At 46.7% G+C, this 19189-nt stretch overlaps 4 protein-coding genes across 5 annotated transcripts; 1 reads left to right on the top strand and 3 right to left on the bottom strand.

Moving 5' to 3' along the window:
* Positions 1–28: 28 nt before the first annotated feature.
* On the bottom strand, positions 29–1435 carry LOC121599913 (ornithine decarboxylase 1-like). Its single transcript, XM_041928062.1, has 2 exons — positions 185–1435; positions 29–116 (listed from the first exon to the last, which is right to left on the bottom strand). Exons 1-2 carry the CDS (start codon positions 1414–1416, stop codon positions 29–31), a joined length of 1320 nt encoding a protein of 439 aa, XP_041783996.1. The 5' UTR covers positions 1417–1435.
* Positions 1436–4370: 2935 nt separating this feature from the next.
* On the bottom strand, positions 4371–6277 carry LOC121598817 (ornithine decarboxylase 1-like). The gene is made up of 2 exons (XM_041926111.1): positions 4875–6277; positions 4371–4802 (listed from the first exon to the last, which is right to left on the bottom strand). The coding sequence occupies exons 1-2, from the start codon at positions 6077–6079 to the stop codon at positions 4670–4672; spliced, it is 1338 nt and encodes a 445-aa protein (XP_041782045.1). The 5' UTR covers positions 6080–6277; the 3' UTR covers positions 4371–4669.
* LOC121598819 (rRNA-processing protein FYV7-like) lies at positions 6160–18839 on the bottom strand. 2 transcript variants are annotated; one of them, XM_041926114.1, is made up of 2 exons: positions 18086–18839; positions 6160–7118 (listed from the first exon to the last, which is right to left on the bottom strand). In XM_041926114.1, the coding sequence occupies exon 1, from the start codon at positions 18772–18774 to the stop codon at positions 18121–18123; it is 654 nt and encodes a 217-aa protein (XP_041782048.1). In that variant the 5' UTR covers positions 18775–18839; the 3' UTR covers positions 6160–7118; positions 18086–18120. The 2 variants fall into 2 exon arrangements, with proteins under 2 accessions (XP_041782048.1, XP_041782047.1); XM_041926113.1 differs by lacking the exon at positions 6160–7118 and adding an exon at positions 12387–12727.
* On the top strand, positions 12456–17142 carry LOC121598818 (ornithine decarboxylase 1-like). The gene is made up of 5 exons (XM_041926112.1): positions 12456–12546; positions 15034–15187; positions 15273–15871; positions 15973–16731; positions 16810–17142. Exons 3-5 carry the CDS (start codon positions 15432–15434, stop codon positions 16904–16906), a joined length of 1296 nt encoding a protein of 431 aa, XP_041782046.1. The 5' UTR covers positions 12456–12546; positions 15034–15187; positions 15273–15431; the 3' UTR covers positions 16907–17142.
* Positions 18840–19189: the final 350 nt, after the last annotated feature.

Here is a 19189-nt window from a genome sequence, read left to right as displayed (position 1 = left end):
GTCTAACCTAATAATGTTCATCATCACTTTACATTGTAGATCGTTGATCATTTTTGCAAAATTCAGTGATTGGCATGATCTTGCTGGAGCTCATTCCAAGATCTTGTAGTACTCTCCTGAAACATAGTATAACGTGTACCAATATAACAGCTTATGTCCTAAAACAGATATCTTCACAACTTACCACGTTCCTTCGCGAAGATACGCCCTAACTTTAGGCAATGGGAACCCGTTGAATTGATTCGCTAGAACTATCCCGTATGCTCCCACATTTTCAAACACCACACTATCGCCCACGTCCAGCTCGGGCAGCCTAGCTGCAGCAATTTTATCCACCACATGACACGTTGGGCCCCACAGCGTTGTGTCATACTGTTTGGTGAGCTTGCTCCTTACGATCGGAACAACTTGCTGACCTTCCAAAGCCGTACAGTAGAACGTCCCGAAGATGCCATCGTTCAGATAGTAATACATGCGCGTTTTCTCCGTACCATCCGGCTGCTTCTCCTTCATCACGCGCTTCGAGTCCACGAACGAAACCAGCGTCACCGCCGACGACACATAGTACCGGCCCGGCTCGGCAATGATGCGAATGTCCGACTCCGCGGGGAAGAATTGATCGATTGCCACGTTCACGGCTTGCGCGTACCGATCGATCGGCTTATCATTATCGCCCGGAAAGCCGCCCCCAATGTCCAGCAGACTAAACTCGTACCCAATCGTCTTGGCGTACTCGAACAAACCCTTCGCTATCTTCACCGCCTCATAGTACACCTCGTGCTCGTTACAGTCCGACCCGACGTGGAAGCTTATTCCGATCACGTTCATCCGCAGGGTGGCGGCATAGCGCAGCAGCTCGGGCGCTTCCGCGATCGGATCACACCCGAACTTCTTGCCCAGCGAGCACCGTACCTTCAGCGAGTCGTGGCGCATGCGCAGCACCAGCCGCGCCTCCGGATAGTACTGATGAATCTTCTCCAGCTCCACCGCACCGTCGAACGTCATCACCGACACCTGCTTCGAGCGGGCGTACAGCAGCGACGGGATCGATTTGGCCGGCTGCGCAAAGATGATGCTCTCCGGCTTCACCCCGTACCCGAGCATGCGCTCCATCTCGCCCTTCGACGCACAGTCAAAGCCCGTCCCGAGCGTCATCAGCGTCTGCAGGATGCGCGGATCGTCGTTGCACTTCACCGCGTAGTACGGCTTCACGCGCGGCATCTGGGCGCACCAGCCGTAGTGCTTGCGCACCACATCGTCCAGATCGAGCACGTGGAGCGGCTCCTCTTGCGGGCCCATGCGCACCACATCTTGGATCACGTCGCCGATGGACGCTTCATCGGCGAGGAGCGTCAATTCGGGTAATGAGATGATATTAGTAGTACTGGAACACACAGATAACTCTTTGGAACTCATCGTTAACGTTTGGAGCGATTGCGATCGAGGTTAGAACAGGAATGAGCGACGTGTTTTTAGCTAGCTTTATACTACAGCGTTAATTTTAGACTAGAAACAACAACTCATGTATAAATTTCAGAGTAATAGATTCCATTCCAGAAACTGAACATTTTACAACAGGAATTTGTCATAACTCATGGGAACTGGTTTGATTTGTTTGTGTCTGTGACATTTTTTATGATCAACGACACTATTTTTAGCATCACACTAGCTTAATAAATACCACTTTACTGGTGATCTACGTCTTATTCATTGGCCTTTGTGGTGAGTTTATCAGCATGGCAGCCGTGAAAGACCTTGAATATCTTGTAATAGTGTTCATTATAGATAGGAATAAAAATTATTTTCGCTGTCCCATTTTAATCAGATTTTAAATCGATCCTCACATCAACCTTCTTCCGAAACGGGCACACTCATCACAACGTTTAAGAGAATGCTTATCATTGAGATAACTGTAACATCACAGTCATGATTCACCGGAACCGGTAACGGTTTCTTAGAGTTTCGATTCTACGATTAGCGTCATTTAACGGTTATCAGTTACCATTATTGTTATTGTACAACGTTAGTAGGATGATTGATGGGAAATTCTCGCTTGCGTAGGTATCCTTAAATCCCAATTTGACCCTATAACCTACAAAAGATGATCTTGACAAAATTGGCAAATCATGTGAAGTCAGAAAAGATAAATGTTATTAAATTTATATTGATGATTACTATACTATACACAAAAATCAGAAATAATAGCCAAAATTTCATGGCTAGAAATCATTCATTATATTTGGTGTATGGAATGTAGTACATCTTTAAAAAGATCCAGTGCAGGGCATAGAAGGCCATAAAGCAATTCTTGTGATGTTAGATACAATTTCTAAAATGCATGATTAATGCCTACCGATGACATCAATCAAACTCAAATATTCGCTTAAGTAATATATAAACATACATATACGCCGGTTCATGTCGATTTTTTCAAAAATTCAGTCAAAATAATGTACTACTTCATGATTTCATAATAATAAAATATCTTAGAATACTGACTTTCAAGTTCATAAAAACATAAGTTTGTCGTTCATAAGTTTTATCGACCCGAGGTTGTGTGCGATTCCCATCTGACCGTGCATCCAGACATACCGCCAAAAAGCTTTGCACCATAAAATGTGAAGTTAAAGTCGACGACATTCGATGATATTCGATAAGCAGTCCATACAAAAATCATAAGTTTCACGGCGAATATTTTCACGCATTGTGTGAGCGCGGGAAACATTTGACATTTCAATGAATGTCACATACACATACATTTAGGCGTGAAATGCTTCAGAAATGTTTTCATTTACTATTATTTCCCGCTTCACGGTGTGATATTGTCATGGTGTGTCTGGGCGCACGGTGAGCTGCATGCCTGTAGATGGCTCGTACGCCATTTCTTTTGAGAACAATTGATCCGATAATGGGTGATCCTCTTCGTTCGTTGATTTACAGCTGCTAAATCCCAATGAACTGACTGTAAAAGAATACATTCATAGCAGAAATGTATCCTCTACTCCTCCGTGGTCTTTTAGACTCTCCCATAGAGTAGGACGATCTAAGAAAGCAAAGTAATACAGTATCAAGAAGCTATCTTAAACGGAAGACTTCAGATTCCATGTGGTGTCCTCCAAAGTTTCATTTGCATTTGCTACCAGCTAGTCTGATAGTAATCGTGTGGATCGTAATTGCTGCATGTTTGCCTCATTGGTAGTCCCAACAAATTCATACCAGTAATCAGTGGCAGATTAACACGAGTGGAGCCCCTACACGATCACACGAATGTAGTTTGCGTACTGCTTAACACGCCCCTATTAATAATAACGCGAATGGATAGGAAATACATGTTCAAGAGTATCTGTCTTTACTTCCCATGTTGAGAAGGAAAGATTACGTTCAAGCTTGTAGGTTACTGTGTACGGTTGTCCGAATTCCTTTTTTATCTCCACTGTTTGGTGTTTGGTGGAGGGATGTTTTGAGGCACCCAGCACTGTAGAATAGTGCACATGCCTGCGCTAGGATTAGCTTAATTGGGTCGCATCACAAGCACTTCACCACCAATGAAGGGCTGGGAATTCACTGCTGTACCTTGGCGCTGGATCGTTCGCGTAGACTCGGGAACTCTCACTGTTTAGCAAGACCGTCAAGTGGGTGTAGTTGGTTGGTTGAGTGTCTAGGAACTAGGAACAAGTACGCTTATGCAGCGGGACTGGCATAACAACCACTCACACGGTCTAGGCTTGTCCACAATGAGACGATTGTGTCATGCATAGGATCACTTGAAGTTAGAACCCAACACTAGTGAGTCACTATAAGTCAATGCAGATGATAGCGTAGCACAACACGCCTGGACATGAAACGTCATCGAGGACCTCTGCGTGGGGTTTACCTTGATGTCTTGGTAACCATGCATTGTTTCACGGATAGTTGGAATCTTAGAAAGAAGCTCGATTAATTACACTCTACATGCCATTGTGAATTACTGTCAGTATGACGCCAACACTTGTGACACACCCATTGACTCTGTCTGTCAGGCGTTTTCTTCAAGAGCTAGCTTCATAAGCAATTGTCTACATTCTTCTTAGTGAATTTCATTTTCAATCTTTATAGGCTTTTTCTTCTCCTTACCTTCTGGCGCCGTTATTTAACATCCGTGGTCGATTTCATTAGCCTATCTTAAGCTTTTATGGGCCTGAATATCTGCGAACCCGTACCCATAGGACTCATGGCAGAGATTTCAAACCACGGCGGTCGTTTAATAGACGATTCTTCCTCAAGATAGTAAATCGAGATTTACAGTATATCCTAGTTGGTGGAACTTGTAGGATCCACTGTGATATTTCCTTGGAAATTAGTGGTAAGATTTCTTTAAAAGTTCAGTAAACTAAATTAGTTAATAGTTGATTTATTAGTTTTTTTCAGTTTTTTTTTTTATTTTCATTAATTTGGTTAGTATTTTAGTCGAGAGTATTACTAACATATTGCTATGCTATAAAGACCAATACACCTCGTAATAATGCCCTGAGCGAACTTATTTTCGCATCTTGAAAACAATCTAATCGCTAAACCTAAAGCTAAGAACAAAAAACCGTAGTACAACCCGCACAAGAGTTGCGGACCAGGTAACATAATGCAAACTTAACTGCCATTGGTACGTAGCTCAAGTGCTCTAATGCACATCCCATCAAACCATGTACGGTGCCTCAACGATGGGAGTGTAGCTGCTCTCGTGCGTGACCAGCACCTTGCCGTCCGAGCTATCGAGGGAGCGGGCCGAGATAGCTAAGGAAGCTGCGGTCAACTCTTGCAGTATTTTCCTGTAGGAGAAAAAAAAAGAAATACCGTTAATCTGTGTTCCTTGGAGCGTAAAACAAAACGCCTTCACTTACCAGGTACCTTCGCGCAGGTAGGCAATAACCTTGGGCAGGGGAAATCCGTTGAAGCGGCAGGCGAGCACCTGCCCGTACGCGCCACAGTTTTCAAACACCACACTGTCGCCCACGTCCAGCTCGGGCAGCATCACGTCGGGCAGGATCAGATCCATCACGTCGCACGTTGGGCCCCAAACCGACGTAGGGAAGTCTTTCGCACCGGTCTTGCGCTCCACGATCGGTATCGCTGGCTGTGCCTCGTGGGCCGTGCAGTAGAACGTCCCGAAGATGCCATCGTTCAGATAGTAATACATTCGCGTTTTCTCCGTACCATCCGGCTGCTTTTCCTTCATCACGCGCTTCGAGTCCACGAACGATACCAGCGTCACCGCCGACGATACATAGTACCGGCCCGGCTCGGCAATGATGCGAATGTCCGACTCCGCGGGGAAGAATTGATCGATTGCCACGTTCACCGCTTGCGCGTACCGATCGATCGGTTTATCATTATCGCCCGGAAAGCCACCCCCAATGTCCAGCAGACTAAACTCGTACCCAATCGTCTTGGCGTACTCGAACAAACCCTTCGCTATCTTCACCGCCTCATAGTACACCTCGTGCTCGTCACAGTCCGACCCGACGTGGAAGCTTATCCCGATCACATTCATCCGCAGGGTGGCGGCATAGCGCAGCAGCTCCGGCGCTTCCGCGATCGGATCACACCCGAACTTCTTGCCCAGCGAGCACCGTACCTTCAGTGAGTCGTGGCGCATGCGCAGCACCAGCCGCGCCTCCGGATAGTACTGATGAATCTTCTCCAGCTCTACCGCACCGTCGAACGTCATCACCGACACCTGCTTGGAGCGGGCGTACAGCAGCGACGGGATCGATTTGGCCGGCTGCGCAAAGATGATGCTCTCCGGCTTCACCCCGTATCCGAGCATGCGCTCCATCTCGCCCTTCGACGCACAGTCAAAGCCCGTCCCGAGCGTCATCAGCGTCTGCAGGATGCGCGGATCGTCGTTGCACTTCACCGCGTAGTACGGCTTCACGCGCGGCATCTGGGCGCACCAGCCGTAGTGCTTGCGCACCACATCGTCCAGATCGAGCACGTGGAGCGGCTCCTCGTGCGGGCCCATGCGCACCACATCCTGGATCACGTCGCCGATGGACATGTCATCGCTGATGAGCGTCAGATCGGACGGGCACTCTAGCACACTCATTTTTGGTTCCTTGCGTTTGATGCTAACGAGACAGCTGACCGGGGGGTCCTGTGCTACCGAATTTTCGTTCCTGGTTGCTGTTTGCGATACGATCTAAGGTATCCCGTCGCGGCACTGCACACGGCAAAGCGAGCGAACGATGAATGCGCGAGAGTAAAGCTGTACGCCGATGCTGGGCTGCACGACACTGATAAACGGAAATGTTTGGTAAAGGGTTCTTATACCCGTCCACTCGTAATCGCGCGCCCGCAGCCCATGTGCAGCAGGCCGATGATTGATTCCCGTTGCACACCACCGTGCCGTGGTGCCCATCAATCGATCATGATACTGTCCAGTCGGAGTCGCCGTCGCCGCCGCTGCCCAACGGTATCTCTTGGTGCGCTTGGGAATTTCAACACTCACGATGATCGTCACACTTTCTCCTTCGTGCGAATAATTTGCGTATCGGAATGCCAAACGTACCGGTACAAAGGTTGCGAGAGGGGAGCTGGGTGGCATATAGAGGCCATGGAACATAAGCTGCCACTGCTGGGGTGCCTGATTGCCTAATCTCTGGCCACTGATTGCATCTGCTTATCGCTTCTAGAACAAAAAAAAAACACGGCAAGGGGCAGAGATAATTTTCCCCATTTTGAGAGCATTTTGGCATCGCCTTTTTCGCAGTTTTCTTCGTATTCTCTCCTACGCCCGCAGGAGAAAACAATGCGCCGCGCGATAACGGCGACCGTGGAATGAAATTATCTGGCTGCTGTCCTGTCTGCTCCCACACGCAAATTCTTACGCATCATCATCATCATTAGTCGGCATCTTTTGCTTTATTTTGGAAGTGATATGTGCACTTTCCCGGATCTGCGTCCGTTCGATGGTTCGATGGTACGGGGACGAAAGGTGGAACCATTTCAATGGAGTCGCCCAGTGCGTCTTGCGCTGTTTGCTGTTTGTTTGTTTGGTTGGTTGAAGGTGTCAATCGGACTTTATTCCGAACTGGAACTGATAGCAGAAGCCGAGAGCGATAGCCGATGCGATAGGCAAATTTTTTCTGGAATAGGAAATACATTTCGATGGAAAGATGATGAAATTGGTTATCTTCTCCGTGCGTTCGGTGCGTGATGGATGGTATGTCCGATGGAAGCAACAACACTGGAGAAGGGGGGGGGGGGGGGGAGGGCATTGATTTGTTTTTCTTTACATTCAGAAATAGTCTCGAACTGTTATTGATTGGAAGAAAGTGACCAACAGATAAAGAGGAAACAAACCCGTACCGAAAATGCTGCATTTTGTTTATTTTACAGTTTATTTTTGCTATTTTAACAATACATTTTAATGTGTTTTGGAAAATAGAAGATAATTAATAAAAAATAGGAATATAAATTAGTATGAAATAACAATAAAACATGGCGAAACCTATAACACATATAAACTAAGTAACCTATAAAATACGATATTTTTAAGTGAGTTGGTAAAAGCTCCTTACATTCAAATAAGTTAAATATCTAAACATTTAAAAAATCCAACTATAAAACAAAAACATTAAATAGCTTCTAGGACATTAAATAGGACGCCAATAGACTGTGATAGAGGTTTCGACGGTCATCTTAACCACTTCTTAGTCCTAAACTTTTCATTTTATCAGTCCCATACGCGATTTAAGCGCAATGCAGTCATCTTGTTAAATTGTCGACTTTATAGTAGGACCCTTTTTGTAACTTTGTTGTTATTTTATGTAAAACTGCATTGATAATTGACCAAATGTTTCATCATAATTAATAAATAACAGTTATAAATACAAAAAATATAAACAAAATATCTTTAACGCAGAGAAAAGGCAGCAAAAGGATAACCAGTAATTAATAACATATAGCCTTTGGTCGAAAGCGAATGAAACATTTAAGAAATCATTAAATGTAACAGAAACAGATAAGATAAAACAAATAAACACAGAAAACAAACAGTAAATTATACCAAGAGCGTAGCGCCTCAGCGTGATCAAAGATTCAAACCAAACAACAGTCGCAATCCGCCTGCGTGTATGCAACTAGCTTCACACCGACCAGCAGAATGGGAAGGGGGGGGGAGTGGTTTATTATCTGATCCCAACGCATCCAACCTATCGGCGTACTATATCTCGTCAACATTAAGCATTAGCAATCTCCCACATTCATATACTGCCATGTGATACAGAGTTCCATGTGTAATCCCAAATCCCTATCAATCAAGTCATGTGATTATGACTCCTGCGAGCAATCAATGACCATAAGTTGAATGAATGGACGACAACTGATTCTTACGTCTCAAGTGGTCATATCGTAAAACTATAAAATAGTGTGGTTCACACATCAAGTGCTACCTTCCACACATTCGAAGACTTACCGTCGTCGAAGCTTCCCTCGTCATCTACCCCGCAAGATTCGGTTCATCAGACGCGTGAGGGATTTTCTGCCGGATGTTTGTTGCCACCAGTCCGTGCACGAAATCCTGACCAACACGGTAGACTAGACTAATTAGAGCTCGCTCTAAACAACTGACGTAATCGCGGCTACGGACCGACTGTTCAGCGGGCACTGCATTGCTTCAGCCGCATCATGCCGCGGCCGTGAAGTAGCGTGTGATTTACTTGAACAAATCGACTCGTTTTTCCCCCCGGCTGATGACACGGTTTGACAGATAGCACAGCACTTCCTTGCACTAGCAGCTGCCGGTTATCGCTCACAGGAGAGTGTGTGCATCGATGCTAAGCGACAAAAAAAAACTAACAAACTGCTGACTCATGCACCACGACGAGCCTTCAGCCCATTTTCGTGGTCGCCGCGTGTGGCTGCCACATGGTTTAGAACGTTCGGGTTGCTGGGAACGTTTTCGGTGGTCCATTTCGGTAATGATTGCAGCATCATCGATGCCCATTACTTGACCATGTGCCACCAAAGTGGTTGGAAATTGTGTGGAAATCGACGGCACATTCCCTGTTGACAACAGAGCGCGAGAGGAGCTGGGACATTAATTAATTGCGTTGTTTAGTCTGCCCCGTTTGAGACTCTGATCTGATCGTACGACAACACAAGGTTACGTTCGAGCAATATATCTGATGCAATCGAAAACCATTCAGCCGGTCCCCGCCGGTCCTGCAGCAGCCAATAAGCACTCGGGAACCATCATGAACCATCCGGCTGGGCAGATACAACCGTTGCGATAAGATTATTTATCGCACTAAAATTAGAAGTTGCTCATCATGGAAATGGTTCGGAACACGCTTCCAAATAATGGTTGTACTAACGCCCAGTAGCTTCCACTACTAACTATGAGCGCTAGGTATAAGTGCTAAGCTAACTATAAACTATAAGTATTTATTTGTTTTTACAGTTGTACTTCATCAGTTGAACATGATGCTATATTGACTATATATCATAATGCTTATTTCTAGATTAATTTGAATTCGTCTGCAATGCAATTATTTCTTTATTTTATTATTTTTATTATTTTTTTTATTAATATTTAAATTATTTTAATTATTTTAATTTCAAGATACGTGATATTTAGATAGATGCTACTAGTATAAGTGAGAGATGCTTAATGTAAATCCCATACAGGAGCGTATATTCGATAATTGAGGTTTCATTAAGGACCATTTTGTTGACTATCTTCTGTTTTGTCTTCAATTTTTAATTTTACTTATATATTTCCTCGGATAACATTAATATAGAATTTACTTATTTGAAATATAAATAAATAATAAAAAAAAGTTTCGGAAAGGCTACAATAAACCCCGAAAACAGACATTTTATGAAAGCAAGACTGGCATAGTTTTGAAGCAAGCTGGCAGCATACAATAATTGGTAACTATTATTGCACAATAAGCGTAGTCGGTCAGGTCCTGCAATATGCCACTAATGAACGTAACTATTTGTGTACGCAAAACAGAATCATTCAATGCTACACAAGAAGGAATTATGCCATAAGAGACTGTTCCGTTAGTTGTTAAAAAATCAAAAACCAATATAAACATTATAAGATTAGATTTCAATTGTTAATTCAAAGAGGCGAATAAGGCAAATCGGCTCAAAGTCTCTTTAAAAATAGCGATCAAAGCGATCAACATCTTAAGCAACCCTGCATCACATGGTAAATATGTTTCCCTTGAGTTCAAATCAGAACTGTTACATTTTCAGAATTCCAATACGATTACCATTCCGAATGAGAATACTTACTCTTATTAGGAATTGCTGGAGATGTTGTGGAAAAGCTGGAGATGTTGTTAAGGAATGTAATTCGAATGAAATGTTTGAGCGACTGAACTATTACACGCGTGAACAAACTTGAAATTGTGTGTTTTTTAAACGTACGATAAACTACTAAAATAAGTGTACATACGAGAACCTTTCAAGAAATACAGAAAATAAGTTGATTGTTACAACTTACGATCGATTCATAATGAAGTCTTTTTGCGGGATTGAACTAGGATTTTGAAAGCCGATCGAATGCTTCACACAATGCAACCGGTTTGCCGCTTGACATGCACTCTACAGTGGGAATAACGCATTTATGTACTTTCGTATACAAAAAAATGAACATATTTCACAGCCACTTTAGGACGGAACAAACTTAAATTGATTGAAACGAAACATTTGTAGGTTCGAAGCAATACGATCAATATTGATACAAGAGTTATTAACCTGCGACGACACGGTCAAGCTGCTGACCCTGAAAAAAAGCGTTCAAAACAAATGAATCACTCACTGCTACAGCCAAATTTGCCATTTACCAAGCAGTTAGGAGGAGTTCAATTGTTCAATCGGCCACCTGTGGGTTACGTTCAACCGATAAAGAAATAAACTAAACATAACAGCAATAGTACGATTTCTTGCTGATACCATGCAATAAACAACATTTTGGTTGCAAATGTTAAAGCTTTAGTTGCCATTCTTAATATCTCGTAGAATGTAAAAACTGAGCAAAATAATTAAGACTAAAGCGTAGAGAATAGATTCTATCATCAACGCCTTTTCCTAATGTAACACAAAACACAAAAGACATGAGCAAAAGTGTGATCATCAATGCCGCAACATATCCACGAGAGCATACAAACACCCGGTGGGACTTTGCCAGATCGTCGACAGTGCCGCAGCAGTGTATGTGTGTGCGCGCGCGCGCCGCTACGTTTGGCTCGGTACGGCCGGGTCACCGAGCCTTGCTACCAGCAACCCAGCTGGCTGTGTATCAGGTGGTCCCCGGGAGCATAAACACGCGCATAAATGTAAACACACTGCGCTGCGCTGTAACCACGGGAGACGGGTAGGGCGAGAAAGAGCGCACCACACGTGCTTTTATGTTTTGAGAGAGCGTTCGCTCTATCCGGTGTGCCAGTTTTGAAAGAGCATTTGAATGTTGTTCTCCCTTCACATGGCGAGAGAGAGAGAAAGAGAGAGTGACAGGGGCTTTTGCACTGTCTTGCCGATGATGTAGCGGTACCTAAGAAGAAGCGCATCGTTTCCATGCCGTTTCTAGTTTGATCCTGTTCCGAGAGGCTGGGACAGCAAATAGGTTGCCGCTGCCTTGTGTCCGAAATGAAACAATAACGCTTGAAAAACTGGCTCGTCAATCATTGTGCTCGGGGCACAGATTTAACATTATCGTGTGCATTCATCTTGCGTACGTAGATAACATTACCGAATGTGAAATTATCACGTTTCGGTAACGTGATTGCCAAAACATTCCGATGCGCCCTGACGCCCATGTTTGTTTTGAATATGATAAAAAAATCTAAAAAAAGAACATAAAGAAAATAGAATTAAAAAACATAATTTAACAACATAACACCTTACAATAAACCTTTTCTTAGAATACCAAACCATGCAAAAGGGCATAACACAAATCGTTTCGATATTTTCTTTTCTTTCTTCTAACACGTTTGTCTTCTCTCGCACTGCGCGCCAACTCACATCGGAACAAGAAGAGAGCAACTTTCTCTCCCTCTTTTTGTTTGCTGCCGAGCGTCTGTGTTCTCTTTCTCTCTATCTCTATCTCTCTCGCTCTGCGGACCATTATCAGCGGCTCTCCCGCGAGTGGCCATCCGAAGGCGAAAAGGTATATAAACCGATGGCCCTGCGCTCTTTGCAGCCTAACTAGCCGAAACACCAGTGAAACCGTACGGTTTGGTCCCGCCGTCGCCGCATCCCCAGAAGCGTGTGTGTGCCTGTGCCTGTGTCCTGCTCGTAGCCCAGAGGAAGTGCAGTTTGGTGACTCATCACAAAATCGTAGGATTTTCCCACGCGTGTGTATTCGGCTGTTTGTGCACAATCGATCGATTTGTTCGATTGTAAAGTTAGGCGGAGTAGGCGGACCGTCGGGCCGTCTGCTAAAGTGTAAAAAATCCCCCCCTGCATGGGAAACGTGTAACAAGACCTGCAACCCAACACACACCCGGTGCCCTTATTTTTCCCTTTTGTTGGAAAATTTCGAGAATTTCACAACAGGTAAGTGCCGTAGCCAGCCAGTGTAGCCAGTGAACAAAAAAAAAACATGCACCCTTGCGACTGCTGCCATTGCTCGAAACGCCATTTGGTCCGAGACGACCAGTTCAGTTCCAATGCCATCGGGTGCCGCGCGGGTGGGTCGTCGACACTGTTGCAAAGATACACAAACACACGTACACATCTAGTGAGAGAAGAGCAAATAAAAAAAAAACGGTACCAAAAATTAAAATGGCTCAAACACAACAATCGAAAAAAAGTGTCTAGAGGCGTTGGAGGTGAATCCCCCCCGTAGCGGCAAACACACACAAAAAAAAAAAAACCACGAAGAACATGCGACATTAAAAATAGACAAAAGTCAGCATCGCAACAACACACACGCACACACGATATTTCCCTTCGATTTTCGTCCGTCTCAATCTTTTTTTTTCCCACCCCGTCAACCAAAGCCAAATGCTTCGAGATGAAAGTGGAAACAAAATTCACCCGCAACGCACACTGATATGGTCCCTGTTTTCTTTTAGTATTGTGTCACCGGACACAACGAGCTCTATCCTGGGTAGTGGTGATCCGACGGAGCCCAGCTCGACGGCAATAGCCCTTTCCACTAAACGCATAGCAAGCGTTTTTTTCCCTTGTATCAAAGCAACCATGCCAGAGTGTTCATGTGTGTGTGTGTGTTGCTTAAAGGGAGAACCTACTAGATGGTTTTGTGTGTAGATGCGCATTGTGTAACTGGCCAACACGTCTCCGCGACACAATTCACATGATCGATCGATTCGGGCGTCATCGTGCATTTGCATCTTCGCGCATTCCCCCTTGCTCACAAACACACACACACACACGCCGGAACAGCGGACGACCACGTGTTAGAATGGCGGTGTTTAGTTCCTCACATCTGTTTCACCGCGTTTGCACACACACACACTCACACACAGAGCAACCCATACAAATCGGTCCCATTTCTAATCAATACATTTTAGGCCCCGGCAACAGTAGACACCACCACTGTGCCACTGTACCGAGGGGGGAGGGGCAAGGCACAATATTAGGTCATCTGTTTTGTACAAGCGGATGCAGCAGTCGCGACAAAGGGATGGTTTTAGCTTTTTTTTTGGGGGGGCACGGAGACAGAGGACACCCAAACCTCGAACCAAACCGGCAGCGGATAGAGCATGCTTTCTTTTCATGATTCGACTATCATCAAGTCGTTAAACACTCCTACTCTTCTTAGAACCAGATGATAAGGTCATCTGCTATTCAGATTTTTTTTCCGACTCTCCAAAGTTCCGGAAACACAGACACGCAACCGGAATCGGCGGTTTCCAATTGGACACAATCGGTTTCATTTCGGGTTCAAATGTTTTACCGCACACGGACACGCGGTCGATAACCTTTCAATGCCAGGGGGGAGAGTGGGAGGCAAAAAATCTAATCACGGGGTCATTTTTTTCATTAATGAACAGTGTAGTGGCCAACCAAGTTGATAGCGCTTGATTGGTATAGGTTATGATTTGTAGCGCGCTTAATTTGATGAATGTGAAACTGAACTGACAAAAAATCTAGACGGAAATTACCCACCAAAAACGCGCCAATGATTCAGAATCGTGGTGGGAGCTAGGGATCGGACATTCCCGATTCCTTGATTCCTTGTTTGGAATCAATTCCGGAGCCGATTCCAATGCTGGAATTGATTCCGATTCTGGCGTCGATTCCGGAGTTGACTTCGGAGCCAATTCCAGAGTTGACTCCGGAATCGGAATCGACTTGGTAATCGCTCTTTGCTCCTGGGAATCAGGATTGACTCCAGAAATGGAATAAGCTGCGGAATGAAAATCAGTTCATGAATTAAATTCAGTCCAGGAATCTACATGAGAATGGATCATTTCCAAGTAAATTTTGATGCTTCGCGGCTATCAATGGGTAGCATCATTGAACCCAAACGCCTATTCTTATGGATTTTTACGTCGAAATCGACACCGTCTCGAAGCCAAATCTGATTTCAGAGCCAATTCCGATTCTGGAGCCGATTTCGATTTTGGAACCAATTCCGGAGCCAATTACGGAGCCGATTTCGATTCCCGAGCCGATTCCGGAATCGATCTACTATTCCAGAAAACTTCGGAGATAGCCGGAATCGATTCTGACCAAAACTTAACTCTTCCCATCACTAATTCAGAAGAATTGACTTCCTCGGGACTATTCGAGATGTGCTACTGCCTGCTCGAATGGCGTACGAGAGATAGTGGCACAAAGCCGTTTAAGAAGAGATAGTGAGAAATGCTTTCAAATTTTCTTTTGTACGCGAACGCGTGTACGATTCAAGCAAGACCATACTTTATAAAATCCCACCAAACGCTTTGCCCTTATCGTGTGACCCCATCTGCGGCGGGAAAGATGTAGATGCACCGACCATCCCCCCGCCGACACTGACGTAATGATGTGCTAATGCTAATCTTTGGCTTTTCTTCTTCCTCTGCTTTCCCGCAGGACGTGACTAGCGGTCAGTTGGCCCTGCTGTCGGGCACTGACCATAACCATCGACACCTCCTGGTACTGACAGATACCAACGGCAAACCACCCTGGTGACGGTCGCAGCCCCATAACGGCTTCCGTTACCGTTCCCCCTGCCAAAGGCTGCCTCGTAAGTATTGCAGCAATGAAATGTTCCGCTGGGGCATCCACTAATGTTGGCTTTTTTTTTTTTTTTTTGGTTTCGATTTCTTCAGTTTGTTTGAGTGAAGTTAAGCTTCGATTCGACGGAACCGCTTGCTGCTGCTTGTGGTTGTCACTCAAAAACATCCAACACAACCACGCTCTAAAACAGCGCGTACCACATTCCAAAAGCCACACACACGCACCGTGCGAAGCAAAACCCCAGTTCCAAGATGAAGTTCCTCGAGAATGAGTCGGACAAGATCGAGATCGTCGACGGTGAGGTGGAGGTACCGGCCATCATCGACCAGCTGGCGCAGCAGCTGCCGACCGACAATCCGTTCTACGTGATGGACATCGGCGACATCGTGCGCAAGCACCAGCAGTGGATCGAAAAGATGCCGCGCGTCGTGCCGCACTACGCGGTCAAGTGCAACGACACCGATCTGGTGTGCGCGACGCTGGCCGCCCTCGGCGCGTCGTTCGACTGTGCGTCCAAGGGCGAGATAGCGAAGATTCTTTCGCTTGGCGTCGCCCCGGAACGCATCATCTTCGCGAACCCGATGAAGCCGGCCTCGCATGTGCGGTACGCGGCGAGCAACGCGGTCAAAACGATGACCTACGATAGCGATACCGAGCTGCACAAGATCAAGCAGTACTGTCCGGATGCAAAGTACGTTTCACTGCCTGGAAAGGGAAGGAGAGACGGAGGAGAAAATCGGGAGCATTATTTAATTATTAAATTTTCCTTCTTTTGCCTGTTCCCTGCGACAGACTCGTCATCCGCATCCGGTGCGAGGCGGAAAAGGCCCAGTGCCCGCTCGGCAAGAAGTTCGGCTGCGATCCGGTGGAGGAAGCGCCCCGTCTCATCAAGATTGCCCGCAGCCTCGGGCTGGAGGTGATCGGCGTCAGCTTCCACGTCGGGTCCGGGTGTGCCGATTTCCCGATCTACTACAAAGCGATCTCGTACGCGCGCGACCTGTTCGATTACGCAGCGCAGCTCGGGTACAGCTTCAGCCTGCTCGACATTGGCGGCGGTTTCCCGGGCGATACGGGCACCTCGATCGACGAGGTGGCAATGATCGTGAACGCGGCGCTCGATACGTTCTTCCCGGACAAGGCGGTGCGCGTCATCTCCGAGCCGGGCCGGTACTACGTATCATCCGCTTTTACGCTCGTCACCAACGTGCAGTCGAAGCGCGTCTGTCTGAACGCGCGCACCGGCACGATCGACCGGATGATGTACTACCTGAACGATGGGGTGTACGCGTCGTTCAACAGCATCCTGTACGACCACCAGGTGCCGCGACCGAAGCTGATCGGTGGCCAGGCGGGCAAGCAGTACAAGAGTACGCTCTGGGGGCCGACGTGCGACGCGCTCGATCAGCTGATCGAAACGATCGCGCTGCCCGAGCTGCAGATCGACGATTGGGTCGTGTTTGAGAACATGGGCGCTTACACCATTCCCGTCGCCAGCCCGTTCAATGGGTTCGAGCTGCCGAAAGTCTACTGCTACATTAGCCGAAAGCACTGGTAGGTCTTTTAGGTCGTTAGCGCTCCGAAAAAGCGTCAATCTAACTTTTTTTCCCTTTACTGTTACCTCCCCAATAGGGAAATGCTGGAGACGCTGTTCCCGCTGCAGAACGAATGCTCGCTGATCGCGGCCAGCCGACTGCCGGCCAGCTACGAACCCGTCGCCTGCGCTTGAGGCGACCCCCGGTCATGGAACGGTCGTACCATGGCCGTGCGCCCCCTCCGAACGGCAGCCGCTTATTCCACCGGTTCCGTCGGGACCAGCTTTTACCCGCATCCAGATATGCAACGGACCATCTACAAATTTAACATCCTCGTTAACGCTCTTTACACCGTTGCCTATCCACACTACGCCCAGACGTACTTCAATAAACGAAGAGGCAGCCTTTTTTACAGCCTAGCAAAAACGGACGAAGATGTGTTTTGGTGTGAGTTACAGTGATGGGTAAAGTTGGTAAAAAAATGCGGAGTCAACTCCGATCCGACTCTGACGAATTCAGAAAATTATCCAGTAGATCCACCCTGCATTATCTGCAGTCGTTTAGAATCGTCCGAAATCAACCGAAGTCGTCCAGAGTCGGTTGGAGTCGTCCGGAGTCGCTCCGAGTTGTCTGGAGTTTTCTGGAGTCGGTCGGAGTTGTCCGGAGTCTGTCGGAGTCGTCTTGAGCCGTCCGTTCGTCTTGAGTCGTCCGAAGTTATTGGGAGTTTCAGTAATTCGGAATCGTTCGGAGTCGTTCGGACTCGTCCGGAGACGTCCGGTACAGCACAGAGTCGTTCGGAGTCTTCCAAAGTCGTTTGGAGTCGTCCGAAGTTGTCCGGAGTCGCCCGGAGTCATCTGGAGTCGGTCGGAGACGTCCGGAGTCGCCCGGAGTCGTTCCGAGTCGTCCGAAGTCTTCCGAAGTTATTGGGAGTCGGAGTCATCCGGAGTCGTTCAAAGTCGTCCGAGTCGTCCGGAATCGATGAGAGTCGAAGTCGCCCGGAGTAGGCCGGAGTAGGCCTTCGAAACAAAGGCCTGTATAAGAATTGCACGCGCAAAGTGAAAGATAAAAAAACCACAACGAAATGAAATGCCTGATCACAAGCACATTTAACCGCACTGCTCCAGTTGACTCCGACCGATTCCAGTCGACTCCGAACGACTCCAGACGACTCCGGATGACTCAGACTCCAGGCGGAACTAGTGGTTCGGATTTTGCCAGAGTCAGAATCGGACTAACAATACCCAGAGTCGGACCGGTGTCATGGGTGCACTACAAAGAGCACATCACTAAGTGTCTATATTGTTTACCTTATAGAATTAAGCATTGTTTATTACACCTTCTCCAGGCCACACTCAAGGATGGGGATTACATACCAAGGTTTGCTCACTCGCCTCACTCACTCGTCTCACTACTGCACGCCGACCACCTTCTTCACCTTCTCGAACAGCATCTCCAGCCGGCCCTGCATCACCGGCTGGCCCTTGCGCGTCTTCTGCGTCATCTTTTTGTGCTTCAGCTGCCGGTCCTGCTTTCTCCGCTCGAACTCCGCCTCCCGCTCCTGCCGCTCGATCTGCTTAATTGCCCGCGCTTGTGCCTCCAGCCGGTCCGGCGCCAGACAGTAGTTCACCTTCTCCGGTTTGCCTTCAAAGTGCGGCGGTTCGCTGAATGGTTGCGGTGCACCACCACCTTTCCTTCCGTCCGATTTGCCTTTGTGGCCCGGTGGTCGGCCTCCCGGTGGTTTGCTGTATTTGGTGTGTTTGCTGTTGGGGTTGTTTTTGTTGTACGATGGCTTTTGGCCGTCGCCTCCTTGCCGGTGTCCCTGCTGCTTGGGCTTGAACGCTACCGTTTTCTGCACGCCCGGACCACGCTTTCCAGATGGTCGTCCATTGCCACTGCCGCCACCACCATCCTTTTGATTCCGCTGCTGTTGGTACGGTTTGTTTTCCGACTTTGGAACATCGAGAAAGAATTTGTCCTTCCGTTTGCCTTGGCCGGCAATGCCTCGGTTCCGTTGGCCACCACCTTTCGGACGGTGTGAGTGGGATTTATTGTCCGTCTTCATCCCCAGCGAGTTCGATACAAACAACGTGCGGGCACGGGTAAACAACAAACACAGCTGTGACAGCTCGGTGGGATAAAATTTGAATGAGGCTACTTTCACGCACATCTCAACGGTCGCGCGCGGGATTCATTTCGCTCCATATTTAAAACGGTACAAACAATTTAACCTTTAAGTTGGCAACCGGATACCTGGGTATTTTTTTCAACTTCGAACTGCAATAACTTTTGATTCATTGCTTTTATTAACCTAAAATTTTCCGTAGTCTCTCAACTTTTAATTTATGATTTTTTGATGCATAAATTGTAATTTTAATTAGCCTGTAAGTATTTTTTTTTTATTTTTTTTAAACTTTACCACGTAAGTTGGCAACCAGCATACCCGGGTATTCCATACATTTTGTATGGAGAATGACATT

This window comes from Anopheles merus, chromosome 3L (genome assembly GCF_017562075.2).
Source record: "Anopheles merus strain MAF chromosome 3L, AmerM5.1, whole genome shotgun sequence".
Classification (NCBI taxonomy): Eukaryota; Metazoa; Arthropoda; class Insecta; order Diptera; family Culicidae; genus Anopheles; species Anopheles merus.
Note: the sequence above shows the minus strand (reverse complement) of the source record. Positions and strands in the feature narration are given on the sequence as shown.

Bases quoted from the DNA above. Each gene is read 5' to 3' on its own strand.
- LOC121599913 (XM_041928062.1), bottom strand. From the start codon at position 1,416: ATGAGTTCCAAAGAGTTATCTGTGTGTTCCAGTACTACTAATATCATC. The intron at 117-184 runs GTAAGTTGTGAA...ACTATGTTTCAG, and splicing joins TATCTTCGCGAAGGAACGTG to GAGAGTACTACAAGATCTTG.
- LOC121598817 (XM_041926111.1), bottom strand. From the start codon at position 6,079: ATGAGTGTGCTAGAGTGCCCGTCCGATCTGACGCTCATCAGCGATGAC. The intron at 4,803-4,874 runs GTAAGTGAAGGC...TTTCTCCTACAG, and splicing joins TACCTGCGCGAAGGTACCTG to GAAAATACTGCAAGAGTTGA.
- LOC121598818 (XM_041926112.1), top strand. From the start codon at position 15,432: ATGAAGTTCCTCGAGAATGAGTCGGACAAGATCGAGATCGTCGACGGT. The intron at 15,872-15,972 runs GTACGTTTCACT...TCCCTGCGACAG, and splicing joins CAGTACTGTCCGGATGCAAA to ACTCGTCATCCGCATCCGGT. The intron at 16,732-16,809 runs GTAGGTCTTTTA...CCTCCCCAATAG, and splicing joins TACATTAGCCGAAAGCACTG to GGAAATGCTGGAGACGCTGT.
- LOC121598819 (XM_041926114.1), bottom strand. From the start codon at position 18,774: ATGAAGACGGACAATAAATCCCACTCACACCGTCCGAAAGGTGGTGGC.